General features: G+C 44.3%; 1 protein-coding gene across 1 annotated transcript in view; it reads right to left on the bottom strand.

The window, feature by feature from the left end:
* The window catches only part of Naglu (N-acetyl-alpha-glucosaminidase), a 53,718-nt gene that overhangs the window by 14,603 nt on the left and 14,423 nt on the right, over positions 1–24,692 (bottom strand). The window contains exons 3-12 of the mRNA XM_075875581.1: positions 13,451–13,599; positions 12,034–12,218; positions 8,670–8,817; positions 7,855–7,925; positions 6,583–6,744; positions 4,933–4,995; positions 4,093–4,156; positions 2,623–2,693; positions 1,676–1,750; positions 504–588 (exon numbers count right to left, since the gene is read on the bottom strand). Of these exons, the coding sequence (XP_075731696.1) occupies positions 504–588; positions 1,676–1,750; positions 2,623–2,693; positions 4,093–4,156; positions 4,933–4,995; positions 6,583–6,744; positions 7,855–7,925; positions 8,670–8,817; positions 12,034–12,218; positions 13,451–13,599 (1,073 nt within the window). The remainder of the gene's footprint in view (positions 1–503; positions 589–1,675; positions 1,751–2,622; positions 2,694–4,092; positions 4,157–4,932; positions 4,996–6,582; positions 6,745–7,854; positions 7,926–8,669; positions 8,818–12,033; positions 12,219–13,450; positions 13,600–24,692) is intronic.

Below are 24,692 nucleotides of genomic sequence, written 5' to 3' on the forward strand. Positions count from 1 at the left end.
AACAAGTATCGTGATGTTATTTAGTACTTAAGTAAAAAAGAGATGGTCAGAAATATTTATAGGGAACAAACACGAGCGGATAAGCTGCATCAAGTATCACCAGTTAATCAAGCAATAAAACATGCGCAAAGTCGTCACCAGATGCACCGTGGATTAGAAAAACTCCCGTTACACATATATTACCAATAGTTTTCATGTCACAACACTATAAATACTTCTTTTCTACAATCCTGCCCGGGTCGCGATCATTTCATGGGGCCATCGATACGCAGTCGATCCAAGCAATACACAGTATTCTTGCTCGAATCTATGCATGACATTCAAATAAGTAAACGTTTATGGACTAAGCACCGCAATACAGGTGGAGGTTTTTGCCTCTCAGAAGTGACCTTATGATGAGCAGCCTGTACTCGGACGACTGAATTTATTCAGCAGCGAAGTAATTTCTGCTCATAAGGCTGAGTAGCAAACATTGCCGAATGGTAAGATTACCAGTGAATTACCTGAGGAACACTCCTCAGCAGAGCCTTCGCCCGCTGTGGCGTCCAATAGAATGGGTCGTTGATGAACAACCATCCTTGCATGACCCTATGAAAGCCAGACGAAGAAAAGTTTAACTGTAGCAGTAAGGAAAGCCGAGCTAGTTGGTATAAATGCATTGTCAAATAGCGCAAGGACACTGGGACACAGGCGAGTGAGAATATATACAGACGTTAACTTTCAATAGACCTTTTTTTTTCTTCAGTTGTAAGTTAGCGCATGTGTCGTCTCACTCACCTGGGTTCCTGTGTCTTATTTGCGCTATTTCACAATGAAAGTGAAACGTTGAGTGAAGCCTACATTTTTTTTTCAATATTATGAAATTTTCAGCAGTAGGTGATTAAAACTGCTGCCCAAATAAAACAACTGCAATGAAAGGTGCACACGTACACAGCATTTATTTCCAAATGAAATTTTGTTACAATGCATTAAATCCTCCATACTCGTTTTTGTGCTTGCAGTACTTGTACTGTAGCCTTAATCATGGTAAACTAACTAGCCCAATCTTGAACGCTACTAAGTTTTGGAGTTGTAGGCTTCTTCGATTGACACCAGCTGCTCATTCCACAAAATATTTCAGAGTAATAAATGCATACAACAAAACATGAGATAAAAATGCAACGCAACATAATTGCTGAAGTTTTACGTGCCAAAACCACGATGCGATTGGGAAGTATGCCACAGTGGAAGACTCCAAAAGCCCTAGACCACCTTGAATTTTTTGAAGTGCACATAAATCTGAAGATAAGTACATGAGCCTCCAGCCAGGTGAAAGTCACCACGCCAAATCCTACGCTCATTTTTAAAGTGAAGCATTCTGATCAGTTGACACTCTTTAGCTAGAACCAGCCTTTGTGCTGTGAAAATGTATCCACCTCCCCCTCCTCATCATCATCATTCATAAGCAAAGTAGCCGATGGCAGCTAGCCCAACAATAGAATGAGTCAGGAGTTCAATCGATAGTGAATTTTGCTCACCCAGTAAAGAGCAACAGGTTATCGTTGTACTGCTAGGGCCATTACGTGCGGGCAAGCCGCACAATGCATGCACCCGTTGCATGTTTGCTGCCACATCCATCAATGCTGTGCGTGTGACATTGATGGCAGCCTTATATTCACAGTGCGCAAAAACTCACCAAACAGCTTCAGGGTCCACCTCCGTGAGTGCTGTGAAGACTGCCTTGCCGGAGTCTTGAACGAACGATATGTTCCTGTAGGTAAAAAAAAATAATTATTGCTGGCAATAAACGAGTTTCTTATAGAAAACAAGCTTACGATGTGAGCTGCATGTATGCCAGCCCATTGTATAAACAGAGGGCAAACAACAGCAGAAGCAATAACACATCAGAAAATAGAAATGAATCATCTATCTTTGAGATCACATGTTCCCAAGAAACGTTCGGATTAGATGTTGCGTGAGTTCTAACGAAACAAGTGAGGTAATAACGCAATCTAAGCTAAAGTTATCATGGGGGTACCTAAATTTTCAACCATATGAGCAACGCATCACTTGTGTTATGATGTTACAGTTTGATATTCTTTTTCTTGACATTATCTTGTTGACTCATGTTTGACATTTTCTTGTCCTGGTGTTACCGCGAGAATGTCATTTGACAGCTCTTTCTTTATCATTGTTTTACCCCTTGTGTTTTTGTGCAGAAGTTGTAAATGGTATGTCTGATAACTTCAAGAGTCGGGGAGGAGATAGCAGATGCATTATATCTGTGTCAGATCCCAATAACATATCAATATAAAAAACTAATACAGACAGGATTGGATTGTCACATTCCTCTCTGTTTACCAGCACTGGTGCATGCATTACGTGTCCACAAAATGTTTAAAGCACTGCTACCAAAAAACATGTTCTTCTATCAGGCCATTAAGCCATTTTCGAGCAGCAAGTGATGAGGTCCGTTCGCTGAACCGTGAACCTATCACTATAATATTGTTCACTTCGAATAGCTACACCATCTCTGTAGTCACTGAGTGGCTTGACTGCAACTGATATGCTGAATCATAGGAACCCGTAGAAGACAACATTTGTTAATCGTGATGCCAGCAGAAAGGATGACTCAATTCTCACCCAGACGGAGGGTTTATCTCATTGAAGAGGTCAGTGTTGTAGTAGTGGTCTGTGCCAAACTCTGCGATGTACTGGAAGAAAAAAAATTGCCAGATTATGAAGACGTTCATGAGACCACATGAAGCACTAATGCCTGATGCTCCTGTATTAACTAATGAGCCGTCCGGTATGACCACCTTAAACCAGCGGTTGTATACTAGCTTCAGCGCTGGAGATATTGACTATATGGTCCTTCCTTTTTGACTGGGAAAGAGCTTACAAATGAAACTTTACTGCACTCTTTCATGTTCTGCATTATGTCAAAACAATTGCCGGGAAAGCATCCCTGAGAAATGCAGAATCGTGCAGTTTGAAAGTTAGATGGCACATAGTAAACGAAATCGCTACTTCAAAAGAATACATAAAGCTGCCATGCACAAATAGCGTACACAATGAAAATTACATTACGGGTCACGAGCTGCAACGTTATCGATGTCTTTTTCTACCAAGTCATGAACAAATTCACTCTACTGATAGCCAATGAATACATAAATTTACATTCATAAAGTGCAATGCATAGAGTTTCCTATAAATACACTAGAGGGAACTCGGGCACTGGTGTCTCTGAGAGCTGCAACACACGGCGCTTCAGCTAGCATGGGAATTATGGGCAGTACACAAATTTGCCTAGTCTTGTTTTTTTCGGCTCCATTTCGCTTCGCGTGGCTCAGAGCCGATTTGTCACGAGATGACAATTGGCAAATGTTCAGCAGTTGCATTTCAACACGAAGTCCACAATGGTCATTTCTTTTATTCAAAACGAAACCTAAACACACGAAAATGCAAAGTCACAAGTGTATTGAAAGCCCGCAAGCACTAAGACTAGGCAAATGTGTGTGCTGCCCGACATTCCCACGGTGGCTGTACAATCGCAGTGCCAGAGTTTCCTCTAGCTTAATCTAAAAAAACTCTTTGGTGCAAAGAAACATTACTGCCACTAAAGTGACTGATTCGAAAAAGCACTAGACAGAATAAAAGTTAATACACAAATTCTCTGCATTGGTAAATGAACATTACAAACATGCATTTTCTGTGCAAAATGCTACAAAGATGAACATTCTCGCTATTCAAATACCAAGAAACTCAACTATTCTTAGGAAACCAGATGGCTTATAAAGATAAGCATCGTCTTTGCCTTAACGCTAGGTGTTGTATAATGTATAGTATAGATAGCTTATAAAGATAAGCATCGTATTTGCCTAAACGCTAGGTATTGTATAAGGTATAGTACAGATAGCTTATAAAGATAGGTACTGTATTTGCCTTAATGCTAGAAATAGTATAATGTATAGTATAGATAGCTTATAAAGATAAGCATCATATTTGCCTTAATGCTAGGTATAATATAATGTATAGTATAAATAGCTTATAAAGATAAGCATCGTATCTGCCTTAACGCTAGGTACAAAATAAAGTTGTTGCTCAGCTCACCTGTTGCAGGAACAGCTTTCCAATGGTGACAAAGAGAGTCTCGTTCGGAAAAACGAACGTTGGGCTGAGAATTAAATAAAGAGAAGCACGTTGGCAGTAAAGACTACCTAAGCTAAAAACAGGTTGCGTATCATGAGAATTGATTCAGAGCTATTATTTTACGTCCAAATTTGTGCACAGATTGTCATTACCCTGGCAAAAAAAAAAGAGATGGCATTACAAAGCACGAGCAAAGCATTAGTTGGACTAAAGAGTCATTGTGTGGAGTGGAACATAATTTACTTAATCTAAATCATTTGAGATCAACCTTGCGAAACGGCGATATCAGAACATCTTAACTTCAACCAATCTCCTGGGAAATGTGCATGTGTAGTTATTTAACTGATGATTTCCAATAATTAAAAATGACATCAACACTGACTTCATTTATTCAACACAATTGCATGCTGTACTTTGAATTTCCAATAACTTTATGGCAAAAAAGTCAGCACATGGGTGAACAGATGATGATCGAGAATCTTAAACAAGCTTGGATGAAGAAGAATAGCGAGTTGCGCTAGATAGTGAATGCTCATCGTGGAATAACGAAAATCACAACAAGGTTAAAATACAGGCGATGAGTAGAAAAGGACAAAGTGGTAAAATGGTTGGAGCGGATGAAATGAAAGAAGAAAAATGAATGAGTGAAACTTGAACCAATTTCAGAAAAAAAAAACTGGCCTTCCTTGCTAAATAACTGCTTTGTTAAAAAAGGCTGGCTTTTGTTACAAGTGCATGCACTCAAGCTTAGCGGAATTTGTGCAACAAAAAAAACATGCAGCAAAATAAAACTTAACTTACCAAGCATATCGCTCCTCAAAGGCCTGCCAACATGTTCTCGACATGGATGTGTTCGGAAACAACCTGCGAAAATACTTTAGTGAGCTGTCTCAGCTTTTGCTGGTTGCTTGTGCAAACCTTGCCAACATCGTGATGTGAGCTAGATCGCAGGCGGTGGTACTATATGAAAAATTCGTGCAAAATTTAAACTTATGAAGGTTGAGTTGTACTATTTTGTCGAATCATCTGATGTACCATCAGTAGTGCCATCAGTGCAATCATTTCGTTAACTTACCCTTGGTTATATCGAGCGTTGTATTTGAAATAGCAGCCACATGTCATGAGTGTTGACGACCCCATATGAAGAATAAAAAGCAGCTGCCATTGAGCAAAGGCTTCAAAAAACATTATTCAAACGAGTGTCAAAGTAACCGAGTCACAGCAGCATTCTTTTTGTTTTCTTGGCGAAGGAAGATGAGCACATAATGTTTTATTAAATTTAGAAGTTCTCAAAATAGAGCATGTATGTGTGCCTGACTATTCAAGAAATAATTTTAAAACCCACAGGAAATTCGAGCCTCTTATTCAGAAATACACATTCCTTTGATGTGGCGTATTCATACAAGCGCTTAGGAGCAAGAAAATCGCTCTTTCTTTCTGCTCTTGGTCCACACAAAAAGAACAAAGAAATGATACTTTGCTGATATTCACAGTCAGTAAAAAAAGTTTAGCATACAATCATCATTCTTCATTCTCAGCCTATGCTTATGTACACAAAGCACGTAGGCCTCTCCCATTGATCTTATCTATATGCGAGCTGATTTGATTTCCTCCTTGAAAACGTTTCCATCCCATAGCTCTGCCTAACTTGCTGCCGTCATCGGCTTCTTTTTCCTTCCCTTGATACTCAGTGGTACACTGGCACCCTCTGTTTCATGGTTTAAACTGACCAGGTGGTCAACCCGACGTCTTAAGTGGCCGGCTCAGGTCCACTTAGTAGAACTGAAAACTGGGCAAGTTGTAATAATTCATAGCTGGTAGCGGCAAAACAGCGCAAAAGAACAGGAACTCATGTTGTGTCTACTTTGTCTTAGTCTTGTTCTTTTGTGCTGTCCTGCCTCTACCAGGTATTGCACGTCCACTTCTTTTGACTGGGTATCAATTAGAAAATTCGCTACACCTGCTCACTGTCTGACCCATTCTATCGCCTTCGATGTGTATCTTACGACTAGCATTTTCTGTAAAGAAATTATTTATAAACAAAAGTAAAGAAACTTAACATTACAAATAGCATATAGTATGCATAAAAAAACACACTAACATACATGTATAAACACACTCATCTAACTTTCACCTTGTATCATTATTAAGCGTATGCAAATACATTAATAGTCAAGCTTTAATTGCCGAAACATGACATGTTTACGAAATTATGCCGAAGCGGGGTCTCGAGATTAACATAAAGCGCGTGAGTGCATTCAATCACTCCGCTTCCGTATACAAATGTGACCGCTGCCAGAAATGAACCTGCGAAACGTCAATTCACCGAATGCCAATCGTTGAAGTAGCGTTGAACTCTACAATTCCAATTACAATTACGTGTATCTACCTACCGGCACAAATGCAGCTATACACAATTCCTTTCCAAATTGCGTGCTCTACAGTGCGTACTTTTCTACGGCTCGTGGAACATGTCCGGCGAATGCTGGCAACACGGGCATCATGCCGAACTCCCGCATTCGCTTCAGTATTCGGTGCTGCAGCTGCACCTGCTGAACGTGCCACGATTCGGGAAGTGGACCACCGAAGCCCCGGAAGTTTCCCATCCTTTGCCTGAAAAGAAAACAAGCAAGTTGGAGGAGGAGTGCATACTCAGCATATCATCTACAATGTCCCTTCACTTCTTTACCTTAAAGGTACACAAAAGTGAATTGATGACCTGGCTTAGATTGATGAATTGTACTTCGAGAATGTTAATGCTGTATGTTTCACTACTATAAGTTTATTATTAAAGGAAAAAAAATCAAGGTCGAAGCTGCTTTTCTAAATCTCGTGCCTAAGTCTCCGCACGTGAAATCACTGATCTCAAGATGTACTTTTCGTATTTCTGTGACCACGTAGGACCTAGTAGACGCCGTCAAAATCCAAGACTTCACGTTGTTTGGTGTGGGAATCTCATGGTGGCGTCTCTATCTGCATTTTATTTTCGTGCGTTTGCTCGTCTCATGAAGCACAGTGGCGCTTTCCGTATTGTAGAATTGTGCTTTACAGATAAGCAGAAAAAAAGTTTTTTTTCCTTTAGTGACCTTTTAAAGTCCCCTCAACAGCCTATGGAGATACAAAAAAAACGAGCGCATTATTTTCTCCTGGTGTTTCTCACCTTTCTGGTGCACTTTGGGACACAAGACAAGCGATTTCTGTGATGCCTATATAGTGCGTATGTTCAATTGGTCCACATACAAAGAATATCGCTTGTGAATTGTCTACTGCACTTCTCTGCCATGCAGCCGCCCATCCATTCTTTCTTGTCTCGCATGAGTGTGTATACGACGCAATCAACTGATAATTTGGCTTCATTTTGTGTGCTTCCGACTGCGCAAGAGGAGATAACAGTATATAGCCGACAAGGGTGCAGTGTTGATAGGCTCAGTGCTTATAGCTGACATTTCACATGTGCTTTTAAAAAATAAATTTCGAGGAGGTGATATGACCTATAGAAAGGATAAAGAAAGAGAAGTGTAAACCACTCCCTCGTCTTTGAACGCCTGGTGGTGGGGGGCCTTTCAACCTAATGAGCGCGTAACGGTGAACTTTTTTCAAAGTAAAATAAATCAATAACAACACTTACGTCTGCCACAACTTCAACGAAAAACTAAATACCACAGACATTAAACCTGTGTCTAGTATTAAATAGAAGGCTTACAAGTTGCCCGTGTGACTTACCATGCCAGAAATGCAGGTCCAGAGAAAAATTCATCGATCTCTGCCTGCTTCACACCAAGTTTCAGGAATGTCTGTAAGGATAGATGTTTAGAACGCTCAACCACAGCAGTTGGGCGAATAAAATGGCGGCTAACTTCACTTCGGTGAAGTGTAGACCGCTGCGACTTCGTCGTAGTAAGAGGTTGTTCACATAATCGCAACTGAAAACGTAAATAGAGTTTTTATGTATGCTTTGAGTTAAGTTATACTAAGCTAATTCCTGCGAATACTGTATGACCACTTTGCTTCTGAGTTGCGAATCGCACTTTATTGCTTATCCCTATGTCTGTCTTTTTTTTTTCAGAAAAAAACACACATAAAACAGAAAAAAACAGCTCCTTAAGAAACCTCAATTTGACCACATCTACAACCGCAACAGCAAAGTTTTACTGCAGGTATAAACCAACCAACACAAGAATACATCTTGATGCAATATCATGTTTATGCAAGTTGAACTAGTTATGTAACCTAATATAATCTAACAGCCATCAAAGCTATGATTTTTGGCTACTAGGAACACTGAAAGCAACAAAAAGCAAAGTATTTGTCCTACTCATGAACCCTGTTGCATTCGGGAAGACTTGGTCATTGGGCCTATCTCTGGGCGAATGCCACGTCTCAAAGAGAGAGAGAGAAGAAATGGTAGAGAAGGAAAGGCAGGGAGGTCTAACCGACTTAAGGAAAACAGGCTTGCTAGCCTACACGTGGTCATGGGAAAGGAAAAATTCTAAGAGGCAGAGGAGAGTGCAAAGAGGGTCTTAAAGAGTAATGCTCACCCTCTTCCATATCTCTTCCTGCCCAGTGAAGGCCAGCGGCAAGTTGATGCCGTTCAGCGCCATCCAGTCGATTTCCTGCTCCCAGCGGGTCCAGTTCCACCAGACCGTGGAGTAACTGGCCGTGCACACATTCTGATAGTAGCGGAAACTGCAATAATTTAGAAAACAAGTGACGACTCATCGCTAAGTTGAAAACAGATGAAACCACGGCCGTTGAAATACATGGCTGAATTTTTTTAAATGAAATTATGACTGTGTTTCAATACTAGACCGCATCATAGAGAGTCTATGCTGACAACTTAGAAGACCACATCAAGCCCATGTTGTCAAAGAAATGGAACACGTCTATGGCGTCTATGCGACGAGATGCAACCTTGCGTCGTGAAGATAAAGATAAGATAAACAAACATGACTGTTATTTTAGATCTGAAGCAGCTCTTTGACTAGCCTGTGAAACGCTGTCTCTCCGTGCATCTGTACGAACCAATTGCAACGTGTTCGCCTCGCCGCATGTGTCGGAGCAGTGCCAAGTATAACTCACACCACAGCTGCGCCTTGGCGTCAAGCTCCTTTTGCAGTGCGCACTAACATCCCCCTCTCCCTCGCCTGCATCACGCTCTCCCCGCAGTGCCCGGGAGAGTCTATTTGCACTTCAACAGCTCTGGGTCACATGACCCAAGGTTAAACGTCACTAAGACGTCATTGAAAAGGTGATCGGCTTCAACTGGCTATGCCTTTCAAAGCAACTTTGAGGTCAAGTGACAAAAAAAAAATGGGGTTAAAAGATTCTTTCATGGGAGAGGCGAAAGCAGGCGGGGAAGGCGCGTTTTGTTACCATCAGGCACTGCGCCATGCTCCCGACCGGGTTCTTTCACTGCGCCATGCTTTCTTTCGCTTCTAACCACGCTGTGCGCCCTGACGGCATAAACAGCCCAGTAAAGGAAGTCCGCGTAATCGAAATCACTCCTCTTTGGTGCTCGTAGACATATCATGTGTCGTTGTGCAGGTATTAGAGTAATGAGTCTTGTCGAGGGGAGTGCCAAGTGTGTTGTGTATGGGGAGCTTTCATGAACAGCTGGTCATGTGTACGCCCTGTTGTGTCGCGGGTGGCAAACATATTAAGGAACATGTTTGTCTGTATTTGCTCATACGACTGTTAGCGTCATACATTTTAAATCAAAGGAATATACTGAAGTCTACAGGTGTACAGCCTGTAGTTTCCCGATGGCTTTTCAGTTGCCTCACAGCTTTTAATTTTACATACATACACATATTACATTGCGTCCTCTGGCCCAATGTATTCCCATATCTAGTAGTTTACAGCCCACACTTAAGCATTTAACCTTGGCGTCTTTGAATGTGTGCGAGTTATGGCTCTTTCAAAACAGTGGCAATCTGAAAACGTCAGTGCAGTCCGGAGCGTGCCCTTTCGGTGTTTTAGACAAACAGGCTAACTAATGATGTGTACTGTACCACGTTATGCACAGCACGACTCGCCAGTGAGACGAGCGCTTGCTCTGGTTGCTTAGCTGATCGATTTGAAGGTTGTAGGGCGGAATCCGTGGCGGTAGCATTTTCGATGGAGGCAAATATGTTTGAGACCTATGTGCTCAGATTCAGGTACACAGTAAAGAATCCCAGGTGGTCAAAATTACCACAGCCCTCCACTATGGCGTCCCTAATAATCTAATCTCCTTTAGGGATTTTAAACTTTGACAAATATTATTACTATTCGGCCGATTTGCAATGCGGAGTGAATTGGTACATCGTGTAAGAAAATGGGGCGCTGCACCGCAATGGAGAAACTATAAATAAAGCCGCGAAGTTAATAAACTACGCAGCGTAGATCATGATCACAAGATTGCAGGGTAACTTGAAATAGTGCAAGTGAACCATATGTAAACAAAACGGGTCTCTTTCTTTGCTTTTTTTTGTCAAATGACCTCAAACTCGATTGACAAGACCTACCAGTTTAGTGCCATTTGAAGTCGATCGCTTTACCAATGACGTCATATGTGACGTTTACTTTGGGTCACATGACCATGAGCTGTTGAGGTGCAATTAAACTCTCCCGAAGTGCCCACAGATGCTGCCTCTTCCATTCACCCACAACACCTGCAGCTACCGCCACTCGCTACACAGCAGACTCGTTGCTTCTTGTGCAAAAAACCCGATGTGTGCCTAACATACATGTTGAAACATGTCTGTATGTGTCCCCTCTCTCTCGCTTCACCCTCTTCTCCACTCGCAACGCTCGAGTGGACATCGAGCAGTAACACTCTTAAGGCTGGTTTATCTGCGATGGAGAGGACGCCGAAATGCGACGCTCCTTCGATCGCTGAAACATCCGCCGAAGTGATTGGGCCTAACCTAGCGATTGCTTCAAACAAGCCTTTCAGCGTTCATGGCAGCACCCATGTCAGCGCTGTTCAACTCATGACCCCACCAGTGCGCAACACAGCTGCTTCACATCCCATCAGGGTTCCCTTTGGAAAGATGGTGCGAATTTCTTTCATCTTATTTGAAATCCAAGAAGAGTTGAACGTGACTTATATTGAGCATCTGGAGAAGCGTCTGCTTGTGTGCAGACAACCATTCCGGCAAAATCCGAGCTATCTGAGCAATTCACTGAGCCGCCATCTTGTTTGGACAAAAAAGTACCCTGCATTGTTTTCGTCAACGATAGCATCTTCTTGAAGCTGTCTATTTTCCCGATTATGTGAAAGTTGGAATGAAACTTAAGATGGCCGCGATGCACTTGGCTGCCTATTTAGCCATCTACGATCAGTATTGGAACACACCCGATATATATGGTGTATCCATCTAATGATGTCAGCCTGCCAATTGCGTGAGCATGAACGATCAAGGGAAAGCAGCTTTGTTGCCTCTACTGCTACTCAAAAGCACCAGCTTGCCCTAGCATATGTGACCCCTTGCTCATTTTCTTTATCACAGAACACACAAGAGAAACTTGCAGAACAGCACAACAAAAGAGCTTCCTGGAATGAGTTACAATTGCTCTTTATCGTTCATGTATATAGTCTGTCTTCTATCACTTTCGTTTTCTTCACCTTTGTAAACACAGGAAAGTGCAAAGCCTCGAAAACTGGGTGGTCATTGACTTGTGCATTACTAAAACCTGGACTTTCACGTCCCAAAACCACCATATGATGATGAGAAACGCTGTAGTGGAGGGCTCCGGAAATTTCAACCACCTGGGTTTCTTCTATTTGCCTACAAGTTTGGCGATAATATTAAATGACGTGGCTACATTGGCTACATTTGGCTTCAGTTCTGACGCTTCTTTAACTTCACTCAATGGCAACCCTGATACTGCCAAACCACGCCGATCAGTTAAACTCACCGGCCGTTGAGATTAATCACGATTGGCTCGGGAACCAGGGGTGGCTTGCCCGTGGCAGTCTTTGTCTGCGAGCCCGACCAGGACACGTGAACGTTGCAGAATTTCTTGAGGTAGTAGTAAAGACCCGTGGCCACCGCAACGCCACTTGATCCCGTTATGGAAACGCTGTTGTTGAAAGTCTCAACCTGTGCAGTTGGTGAGAAACAGACGAGTGAGAAGGCTATTTTAAGCATCACTCATGCCCCGAAAGTAATCTGTTTTTTTTTTTTTTTTTGGTAGGTGATAACTAAACCTTGCATATTTCAAGCTGTAGTGCTGACATACACATTTATTTTTTGCCATTGACAGCACATTCACGGAAAAAAAAGTTAAATGTTATTCCAGCCACAACGTAATTGGTGAAGAAATTATTTTACTGCAGAGTTGTCATGATCAATAGTTGGCGGGAGTCACAGAACGAAAATTATCATCATCATTAACTGGCACGAACTCAATCACTGCCAAAGCATTGTGTGTTCAAATGGTGAACTAGAGAAGTCGAAACGTGAGACCCCAAGTTGGTGTTTGCTGCCAATGTGTTCATTTGTTAAGTTTTAGTGGACCAGTGAGGTGAATAGTGGAATAGCGGTACGGGGGCAAACCCCACTCCCCCCTCTAATAAATTTAATACGGAAGGCGGAGCGTAATCTTCTTCCATGCAGTCACTGAGCGGGACTCGTCCCGTGGTTGAGAAGATGATAGCAGCCGAAGGCCCTTGTTTCATTACAAGAACAGTTGCATTACGGGAATGGCTATAAAGCTTTCACCGCAAATATTACGGTGAAGGCTTGACAGCCAGAAAGCCCCCATTTATTTATCTTTTATTTCTTTTTTCCCCACTTTCTATCTTTCTCATTATTCTCTCTCTATCTCTCTGTATTTCTTCCTTCCCTTTATTTACACTTCTTTCTCTATCTCTGTTTCATTTCTATAAATATTTTTCTCTCTCTCTCTATCTATCTATCTGTAACTATTTTTTGTGTATTTCCTCCCTTTCTATTTCTCCAGTTCTCTTTTTTCTCTCTCCCTCTCTGTACTTTTTTTTTCCCAACCACGTTATTGCATTTCACGCTGGACGAATCGGTTCACATACATATTCTTGGCATGAAGCAGAAAATGACAAAGAAAGTGCAGGCTGACCGAGTTATTGCGTTCACGATGATAGTTTTCGTGCACGACTAATGCACGTTTCTCCAAGCTGAAACAACTCCACTGCTAAAAATAGGTAAGGTCAAGCTATTCGTCAACAGTATTGTACACACATTGGTGCATTACCAGTAATTTCGACAACGGGGAGCGTGGGTGGTAAGAGAACCCTTTGAATGTGGATGCAAATCACTGCGTACTTCAACGGAGAGAAGCAGGTTTGTACACGCACCACGAACATGTCGCCTCGCTGTTCTTTGGCACCCTGGAAGACGTGCAGCGTGATTTGGGACTCCCACTGGGGGACAAGGCGACGGAGCAGGCCCTCAACGGCTGCCTGCTGGTCGGCCACGGAGGACGACATCTTCTGGAACGCATTGCCTGCGGGAGTACGCAGAAGCAGCACACGATCCACGACGCTTTCATTTTCACATATAGTCGTGACACCTCGCTAGTAAAAACTAATGCTCACAATTCCCATATATGCCTTCGTCTTAGACGACTCGAAGGAGCTTGACGAAAGCTATCTTATTCGATCTTGTTGTTCACCGGTTTAACTTCCCTCCCAGAAAACTTTCTGCACCTAACATGGTTTTGCACGGCTTCTAAAATTAAAGGCACTTCAAGCTTTCAGCCCTCTGCCTGTTTTTGTACTGCCTCCGTGATCCCACAGTCTTAGGTAAGTGAGAGGCCATATGACGACCTCACCATAACATCATATGCCACAAATTTTTGCCTATCGGTGACGTCATGATGTGTCGTCATCACGCGATGTTAATTTCTTGCATCACGTGATGTTAATTTTTTGCACCACGTGTTGACGCAGACGGTCAAAGTTAACATTTTACGAGGCACATAAGGCTTTCACAAAATGTCACAGTTTCGCCTGAAGGGCAAAGCAATGAATGCAAAATAAAGAAATTGGAATGTCACAGGAAGAACGGCAAGCAGCTAGAAAAATTTGCTGTGGCTTAAGACAGTTATACCTGGGTGTGCATAGTGTGAATTAGCGTTCATCTTGTTATTTATAGCTTGGTTCTCTGTATGTTAAATATTGTGTAAACGACGAAGATAGTCACGATCATCATCGGGGATTAGACCGGCATTCGGAATAAAGAAAAGGTCGACGGGTGGGCTTCGCCATGGGCACAGTGGCTCGTCCTTTCCTCAACAATTTCGTGCCGTGAAACCCGGGAGGAAGGACCTTCGGAGGTGAGATGGTGCGGACTTCACGAATTTTGACTACAGCCATAGCCTCGAGGACATCTGTGAAGCCGCCGTGGCTAAAGCTGATGTGCGAGGCCTAACCACCGCTGAGACCTGGGAGTGCGACTCCGGTTGCAACTGAGACCACTAGGAGCACCAATGGACTGACGTGAGTACAGGCATCGTCTGGAGGTTCACAAGACGGGAGCCCTCACGTCTACTTCGGCTCTGTCCTGACTCGCCCTTCATGACAACGGCCCGATATTTACAAGGTAAGGCCGTCCATAGGTCAACGAAGTACATCTTGGCAGTGCAGCCCCACGAGTGCAGGCACCGTCTGGAGGCTAGCGAGACGGGAGCCCTCAAGTCTTCTCCGGCTCAGTACTGACTCGCCCTTCACTACGATGGCCCGATATGCACAAGATCACGAAGAATGACAGATCGAAAAGTGACAGATATTCGTTCTGGGAACCTTCTGCGATGGCTGTCGTGACGACTCCGACTTCGCCTCGTGACAAGACCGGCCAGTGACTTCTCACGTTTCTGACACTGGACCGGATCATAGAGGCCCCCTACGAAAGACGGAGTCAAACATGCAAGGGCGTCACGCAGGTCATCGCAGACGTCGAACGTTTTCGGCAATCGGATTGCCCACTAATCTGTGAGTTACGGCATATTCACCGAGTTTTGATTGAGCAATATGAGGAACTCGGAAGAATCGACCAGGAAACAGAGGATGCAGTTGACATCAATGATTTGGAAGCCGAGATAGAGGAGGCGGAAGTTTCTAAGCGTCACATCATTCTAGTGAAAGTCAGAACCGAATACCAAATAGCCGACACATTAAAGATACGGCAGGCTCGTTTGGAGACAACAAGACTACAGATTAAAATGGAAGCAGAAAGAAAGGCACTCTCTGCATCTGCGTCACCACCATCCAGCCAAGGCCTATTAGACAGCAATCTTGTAGCACAGATGCCAGTCGAGTCAGCGTCAGGACACATTCTTGAGCGTGGTGGAAGCCAATCGATCAGGACCTTCACTGAAGTAACGACCATCGAAGGAGCCTGCGCAGAACAACCGCTACTTACAAGGACCCGGCCCATGCCTACAAAGCTGTCATCAGCGTGCCATACCCATGAACCTGTTGTCAAGACATCTACAACAACTCCAGTGTTCAGATGGAAGGCATTCCCATGATTGAAAAGAGGCAAGACTTTGTAGACCCAAAGAGCCACCCACTAGATGTTGAGGATACGTCCAAGCCAAGGCTCGCAGATTTAGACGTAAAGTCCTCATCACCCTGCGTACAAGTGCCCAATGAAGAAAATCAAGGTCAATTCTCAAAGGGACAAGAAACAGAAGAGAGAAACAAAAGGCCACGACCACAGAAGGGCCAGCCCCTTGTGCTGTTGAAAGCTTAGGTTCTTCGAGAAGGCTACAGAAGTCAATATCGAAGAGGGTGTGCATTGCGCATCTTATTTCCGCAAAGTTGGTAAATGCCGACACAGTGCAACAGTGGCGAATGAGAGAGACCAGACAAAGGCGGAAGCAGAAGGGTTATAAGGTAAATGTAGCAACGAACAGAAAGCAAAGGAAAAGGCTCATCAAGTATAGCCACAGGAGATCTTCCTGGAAGAGTCTTATCTGTCAATTTTTATGCCAAGGAAACTTGCTCAGCGACAATGCAGGTTCATAGAGGTCCACGCATTCAGAAGCACAAGTGTGGAACAAACGCCAAAATCACCGCTGGGAAAGCAGACGTGGTTGTATATCACAGATTTTCCATATAGACTGACCTGGACTTGTACAAGTACTCTTGAACAGCGTGTGCTTCGAACTTAATGTGTGTTAATGTTCTTCATCAACAATTGTTAATGTGGGGGCCCGGAGGATGTTAAATATTGTGTGAACGACGAAGATAGTCACGATCATCATCAGAGATCAGACCGGCATTCGGAATAAAGAAGAGGTCGATGGGTGGGCTTTGCCATGGGCATGGCGGCTTGTCCTTTTCTTCACAACACTGTACAATTACATTTTTATCTCTTAGCTTCATAGGTCTGAGTCTTTAGGTTTGGTTTTTAAATCTCGTTAATTACGGTTAGATTAAAACAAATATTAGGGCAAATCCTTTGCATTTGCGAGTGACATTCATGAAATACCCCGGTATATGCGAAATTTGAGTCCTGTTTGTAGTGCAATGCCTGCAACATGGGTTCTCGTTCTTCCCCTCACTCATGTACGGCTAAATCAAGCAAGGATGTAGCTAGAATGTTTTTTCGTGGGAGGGGATTCAGCCATAGTTTCTGTATATTTGTGAACTGTTTGCACGAGTGCATGTGTATACACCCAAGCAAGATTGAAAATTTTCGGAAGAGTGAGCACCCCCCCTCCTCCTACTGGCTACACCTTTGATAACCAAGTGTTTCACGCACTTCCATACTCAGTGAACTCAAATCTTGCATATGTCAAGGTCTTTCACAAACGACACGTGCAAGTCAAACAGCGTGTCTTTAACTATGTTTAGATTGGAACATGCGCATCGCACTTAAACTTTCAGCCAGATGAATGACCTGGTCCATCACAGGGCGAGGATTTACATTGTCTAACTGAATGGTATCGGCGACTAGATGCACCGCTCTCCGAACTGCATCACTTTGTTCTCTCAGTTTGATATGCCGGGCACATTGTTTTTCTGTGCTCGTAGCTCGCTGCCTCTTCCTGGTTTTATTCTGTCGTAGATCCGCTGCCCTGGCACGAGATGCCAAAATAGACGACGAATCATCCTCATCTGAATGCACTTACCTGGCCGCTTCATACTTGCGACGCTTCAGCGTACGGCTCCTTCTACCTTCGTCTCCTCAGCTCACTGCCTCCTCTTGGTTTCATTTCGAAGACAAAGCATTGCCACAGAACACCTACCAGCTTCTTTCAGTCTTTCTGACTCACTTTCCACATCTGCCGATGCATTCTACCGAGCCGCTCCAGAGAACACCTGCTGACCATTCACTAATATACAATGCAACGCCGGCTCCTCTTCTGCTGTTGCAATACGGTTTCACCAACTCCTCCTCCCATGTCATGCCAGATGGCGCGGCGAGCAGTGCTGCCACCTGTGGCCAGTTGCTAGGCCAGTTGCCAGTTATGAGGCAACGACTCATTTCATTCACACTGCAAAATGCGGTCAGTCTAGCTTTCACTACAAATCTACAAATACGGCTAGTGTAGCTCTCGCTACAAATCTATCACAGATCTAGACATTCCACGCTGTTCAAACACAAAAAAGAACGCGGGAGAAAAAATCGCGTAGGTATAGACAAAAGTAGCAGTCATACTTGTTACTTCAAATAATCTCTACTATGGCTATTTAGCCAGTAGCTCATCGCTTTTGCAAATGCACCCACTGCGGAAAGCAAAGTAACCTTCGTGCAGTTTACAGCTTCAATGCAAACTTTGCGGTGAAAGCACAAGACGTATAAAATTCCCTCTCAAGAAAAAAGGGCGATAGCTCAAGCGACCACGCCTACATGTCGAAGTACAAATTGGAGGCACGCATCCCATCTCCTGGGAAACACTAGAGAATTTCCAAGAAGCTGAGGTATCCAAGAAATTTGCGAGCCGCTAGGGCACATGCGCAGAACGCAGGCCACCCTCGAACTTTTGAGATTGTGTTTTCCCAAGTCCCTGTAGCACCTTCTTTTGGGCGGCGAGTACGCCTGGAGAGCATGCGACTGGAGAGCAGGCGAAAGACGGCGCTTGTCGGTGGCACATTAATCCATGGCACATATTCCCTCCTGACATCTATTCTGATCATAATGTGAGCTATATACTATAATTCTAGTTCAGCCATCTCGTTCTTCCCATTCTTTGGCATAAGCATACAAGAGCCAAATCATTCCCTCGAGCTCGTGCTACCAGCCCCGCTGTGGTGGTCAGGTACTCAGCTGCTGACTCACAGGTTCCAAGATCGAATTCCGGCTGCCGCAGATGCATTTTCGATAGAGGTGAAAATGCTGTAGACCCGTGTACTCAGATTTAGGTGCACGTTGAAAAAACTTCAGGTGTTCGAAAATTTTCCACTACGGCATCTCTCATAATCATATGATTATTTTGAGACATTAAACCACACGTATCAATCAGAGCTTGCGCTACCAAGAGCCAGGGGGCACTGATAACATTTAGGGCGAAGCACCTTAGGACCGACCCTTGTCCCTGTGATGTCCGTTGTCCTGGCTTGCACGCGCTGGGAGCGCTGGCCGTGAGCATGCCGATCACTGCGGCGGCCCAAGCAATATAAAACGCGCTTGCTCCTGGCTCTCTCTCTGTCATGGTCATAGAGTGCAATTCGTTACGAAAGAAAGTACGGGGTTAATGATACTCCCCAGAGCTTCGCCCACTCGCCATCATTCACTTTGTGGATATTCTGTGATTTTGTTTTCTTGACTGACAGGCCACGGAAAAATTTTTCTTCTGTCTGTTTGTCTGTTGGTGTATGTCCAACGATTTTGCCCCCGGCGAAAGTTTGACCACTTGGTCAACACCCACCAATCCAATCTATCTGGTGGCTGTATTGATACTTGTGAGCAATGTCAATCAAAAAACAAACATTCCATATATTTGAGGTGCAGCATCAATACGTAAGCGAATGACCCACGGCCTAAAGGAAAAGCTCCTTAGGCCGTGGGCCGCTCCTCCTCCATATGTAGTATGTAGCCGCCTCTAGATTATGACTTGCTCAATAGATGGTGTTGTGTGTATATGTCCTTGGGAATAATGTAACAATATGGCATTAGTGATTCCCACAGTATATCCACGGAGTGAATGACAATGAGTGGGGCTAAGCGTGCATCCGTCCGTATGTATATTCATCTGTGCGTCCGTCCATCTATTTGTGTTTCCGTCTGACCGCGCTTCTGTCAATCTGTTCGTGAGTCCGTCCGTGCGTCTATCCGCCTGTCTGTACATGCGTGCTTCTGTCCATTTGTCCATCCATCCGTCTCTACTTCTGTTCGTTTGTCCATGCTTCTGTCTGTCCGTCTGTCTGTCCTTCCGTGCTTCCGTCGATTCTGCTCATCCGTCCGTGCGTCCGTCCTTCCGTCTGTGCGTCCATGCTTCTATCTGTCTGTCCGTGCTTCAACCATCCGTCTGGACGCACTGACGAATGGACACACGGTCGGACCGAAGGACGCTTCGCCCCACTCCATCATCATCATTCACTCCATGGATAAGCTGTATTCTTTTCTTTAAGGTGAAGTCTTTTCACAAACGGGGACTGTGCAGCGAGCGAAGTGAACTTTGGTGCGAGAGGTAACTTTAACGCAATAATCCTGGTGAAAGTCCAAGACGTATTATTCTCCTCCACCACGAGATATGCTTACGCATGATAGTCTCCCCCCTCCGCCGATGGGGCAAAGTACGCGTGGGAGATGAGAGCATGAGCGCGGCTTTACACCAAGCGCGTCTATTGTGCCATCTCATTGGTAATGCTTAAAACACGCTGGTATTCCCCCGAGATCGGTATCGCCAGTTGGAATAGGTATCCTCACGGAGGAAGGAAAGGAGCTTTCCTTCCTCCGTGGGTATCCTCGATTTGGCAGCACTATCTGCACGTAGTTCACGATAGTGTCGTGCAAGTGCCACGATAGTTCCTGTAGTGTAAGTTTAGCACGACGCTAGCGGTTTCGGTGCAGCTGCCAAATCGCGGGAAAAAGTGCAGCCTCATCATTTACCAAGCGCTACTTGCACGAAACGAGAACTCGCGGGAAAGCTAGTGCTTAAGAGCCGATGAACTCGTGCACCACAACGCCAAATCCAGTGAAAAAGTGCAGGTGGCGCGAGCTGCACTCACCAGAGCGAAGGCCAAAGTGTAGCTCTCTTGAACTAGTGCAGAAAAAGCGGTCCAACCCAGGAGACCTATAAATAGCTTGTCATTTAACGTTGAAGTACGTGTGTCGTCGTGGCTCAGTGGCTAATGCTGCGCATTCAGGAGTGAGAAGTTACATGTTTTTCTTTGTTGCCTCTCTATACACACACACACACACACACACACACACACACACACACACACACACACACACACACACACACACACACACATATATATATATATATATATATATATATATATATATAGACACATTTAGATGTACGGGGCATGACGGCGGCGCCAAGCGACAACGCCAACGACAAAAGCAGCCGAGAGTGTCGATATAATTGCTATCGCAACAAAATGCATAGATACTTATATCTAAAGACCAAAGTTATTATTACGCTGCGCTCACGATGTGACCCTATGAACAAAAAAAATGGATGTTTCCTATGCTTCGCTAAAAAATTCAGGGGTCTAAACTAAAATGACCCGGCGCTACCATTGGCTCTGCGTTTTAAACAACTTTCGTTTCTCTATATTACTGCCAGATGGCGCTAAAGCTCATGCAGTGCCTCCAGACAGAAGACTATGGTCTTTCGACGTTGTTTGCAGCGAAGCACAGAGATACGCAGCCAATTTTATTTCGTTGCTCGTGTAACGTTTATTGTTGTTAAACGTTACATGAGCAACAAAATAAAGTAAACGTTACATGAGCAACAAAATAACGTTTAATGTTGTTAAACGTTACGTGAGCAGCATGCAAATCAATTAATCAGAAGAAAAAATTTCGCAATTTTGAAGACCTGGAAATCGAGTCCACGATCTCCCAACCAACGTCAATTGGAATGCGTGAGCTTAGCTGACTGAGCAATCAGCGCGTTTCTGAAGCCCCCTTCGGACGTGCTTTGTATGTACCACACTCCTTTGCTGTGTACCCGCACTCCTCGTTTGTAGAGGTGTACTTCGTTCATAAGGAAAGTACTTCATTATGACCCTAACAAACGCTGATGGAGAATGCTGTGCTCGTCTCAGCCCTTTGGCGCCTCGATGCTCGAACGGACGCCGTGGCATCAGTAGAGTGCCTTGATGCGCGCGTCCGGGTGAATGAGCACATCGAGACACTCTAGGCATCAGCAAAACCCCTTGGCATCAAAGCCTACCAACGCCGCCTAGGTGGCGTTGACCCTACTTGAAACAAAGCATAGCGTTGCCTCTGCAGTCAGCTCCGACAAGGTTCCAGGGGCTGATTTTTCGGGCCTTAAATTAAATTTTCGGGTCTGTAATTGTGACCCGCTCTACGCGCTAATTTGACTCGTTGTCGACGCAGTTATACGTGCCTTGTCTTTCGCGTTGTGTGAGTTACGTGCTCTGTCTTTCGCATTATGCTTGCGTGTAATATGCAGTGGAGCTTCGACATGCAAGAATGGTGTATCTCCGCCATCCACTGATACGAGTGCGATGATAACGACTACGAGAACTGTTGCATTTAGCGCCACTGAAATGCAACGGCGTGGACGGGTGAATGTCGCGAAAGTGAGTTCGGTGCAGCGATGGACATGTCAGGGGCAAGGCCGTACACAGAAATTTTTTTCAGGAAGGGTGGGGGGGGGGGGGGGGGGTACATACTTATTCTGCGGTGGAGGCACCCCCTTGAAATGGTCATTTTCCGCTCTCTATGCCATGGTGAAAAAGAAATTGGGGGGGGGGGGGAGGGGGCACAGGCTCAGTGTGCTTCCCCTTGACTACGTCCCTGGTCATAGATTCAATGTCCAGACTCTACAGGCGCCAGGGTACGAATACGTTGACATGGTCACTACCATCAGTAAAGGGCTAGCATGTCCTCAAATGTCACTGCCCAAGTCCACCTTTGTTAAGCTGGTTTTAATATAAGAATGTAAACAAGCCGACAATTTAGGTCTGCGATTCTGACAAGGACCTTCTGCAGGCAATAATAATTATGTCGAAAAAGACGAACTTTTATTTTTTAATTCTCATGGCACTTACCTGCTATGGCACTTACCTGCATGGCACTTACCTGCATGCTATGAGGTGTGTCACCATCTGTAAAAAACTTTTTTAAAAAAACTTTCATATCATCTAGTCTTGATACCACGAGCATCTCATGTTTTTTGGTAAGAGAAACTGATCAGCTAGTGAACATTAACAAAAAATCTTGTAGTTTGTTTGTTATGTTTTGATTTGAAAAGAATAAACTTATTTGAAAAGGATTTTTAAGATTTTTTTTCTTTCAAAAGTTGCTTTAGGCGCGTATGTAGTTGTAATAGTAGTAGTCGTAGTAGTAGGGAGCCACATCTCGTTTAGTTCTTGGAATGTCCGCTGCATACGGTACTTCTATATGATGAATAAATGATGAAAACATGCGAGATGGTGGGACAAGACCTTCGGGCATTCACGGCACAAGCGGAGAACACTGTCTCTAACGCTTGTGAAGTTAGCACATCGCGACCGAACTGGCTGCCATACAGACACCGATGCAGGACCGAAATGATCGTATCATCACCGAAGTGACCTCTCAACATGACGCTGCATGCCAAGCACATACTCACAAGAGGGTCTCCGAACAACAAATCACTCTCCTTCGCTGCAGCAAAGTGCGAGTTAAAAAAAATGGCAGCATATCCACGAAGTGAAGGATAGATAGTGGGGTGAATCCTCCGTCGGTCCATTCGTTCTTGCTTCGTCCATCTATGCGTGCATCTGTGTTGCCGCCCATGTGTCCATCCGCCCGTCCGTGCGTGCGTCTGTTAGTGCATCCGCATGTTCATCTGTGCTTTCGTCCATGCATCTGCTCCTGCGTCCGTCCATGCGTCAATCCTTCTGTGCAGCTATCCGTGCGTCCGTCCATGCATCTGTCTGTGTGTCCGTTCGTCCACCTATTTAACACTCCAAGTACCATCATCTCACATCTTTTCATCATATATTCCTCATATAGAAGCACCGCTATCCAGCAAACATTCCAAGGACTTAACGAGAGGTGGCACACGCACACTTTCTTATGGCTTGCGCTTCGGGCCTACTTCCCACCTTTAACCACCTCGAGTTCATGGTATATACTAGTTCACTGTATTCATGGCACTACGGCCCAACGCTCGCTAAACCTTTCTAAAACCTAGGAGGTTACTCCCAGCGAGTATAACGTAGCGACCCTTTCTTGTCTTCTGTGCGTTATTGAACAATAAAAAATTCGCAGTGTGTGCGTTAACTAAAAGCCGAATTCTCCTGTCTCTCATTGCCCCTCAGCAGCCATTGGCATGTACGTCAAGCACTATCTTTCATTGTTCAACAACGTACAGAAGAAATCTCTCACCGGCACCAGCTTGGAGGTCAAAATGTTATACTTGTTACACACTATTACAAAGGCTACGAGGGACGAACAGGTGCGTTATAAGGAGCTTCGCCCCTAAAACGATAGAGTGAAAACTCGTTCGGTTCCGCTTGCACGGTTTGCCAAGGATGTGGTTCAAGTTAAAGTGGGATTTGTTCAGTGCTCCCATGCGTGCAGTGTCTCCGGAAAGTGTACACCAGTCGCGAGTCGTTCATTGTCGTGGCAGATAAGTTATGGCACCAGGTATAAACATGGATGCATTAACATCTAAGGGTGATGTGGTTATTAATGCCAATAGACATTATATATCAACACGTAATAAACATTGAACTGCCTCTTTGAAGACACCTACGAGTGTTTCACTTTCGTGTGTTATACCAATTCCTACATCACAGAGATCAACCACAATTTTTTTTACAAATATCCTTGTCTTGTACCATGGTCCCTTACTTACACTTTACAACGCAAGTGCAGTACGCCGTCCCAGCTATGTGTACAGAAAAAGTGTTTAACTATTCAGAGTACTTGATACACTAATAAGGAAGAGCAGAGAGCCATTCCAGTAACGTGTCTGAACGATGGATCATTTGTGTTTGGAAAAAAGATTTCGGGAAGAACTCCACAGACCTTGGGTCGCTCCCTCTTCCCTATGTGGTATGTAGCCACCTCTAGTTTATGACTTGCTCAATAGATGGCGTCGTGTTTATATGTCCATGGGAATAATATAACTAGATGGTGTTAGTGATTTTCACAGCATATCCACAGAGTGAATGATAAGTGGGGCGAAGCGTCTATTCGTCCGTTCGTCTGTCTGTACGTTCGTCCATCCGTCCATACTTCCGTCTATTCACGCATCCGTCCGTCCGTGAGTTCGTCCGTCGGTCCATTTATTCGTGATTGCGTCCATTCGTACCGGACGGACGGACGCTTCACCCCACTCATTATTATTTCCTCAGTGAATATGCTGTGACTTTTTTTACGATTTATAGCACTTGGTACACTACTATGATAAAGCATATAGCCGTCCCTAGGCGAACTAAAACGAGGCCT

The sequence above is a fragment of the Rhipicephalus microplus genome, chromosome 10 (genome assembly GCF_043290135.1).
Source record: "Rhipicephalus microplus isolate Deutch F79 chromosome 10, USDA_Rmic, whole genome shotgun sequence".
In the NCBI taxonomy this organism is placed as follows: domain Eukaryota; kingdom Metazoa; phylum Arthropoda; class Arachnida; order Ixodida; family Ixodidae; genus Rhipicephalus; species Rhipicephalus microplus.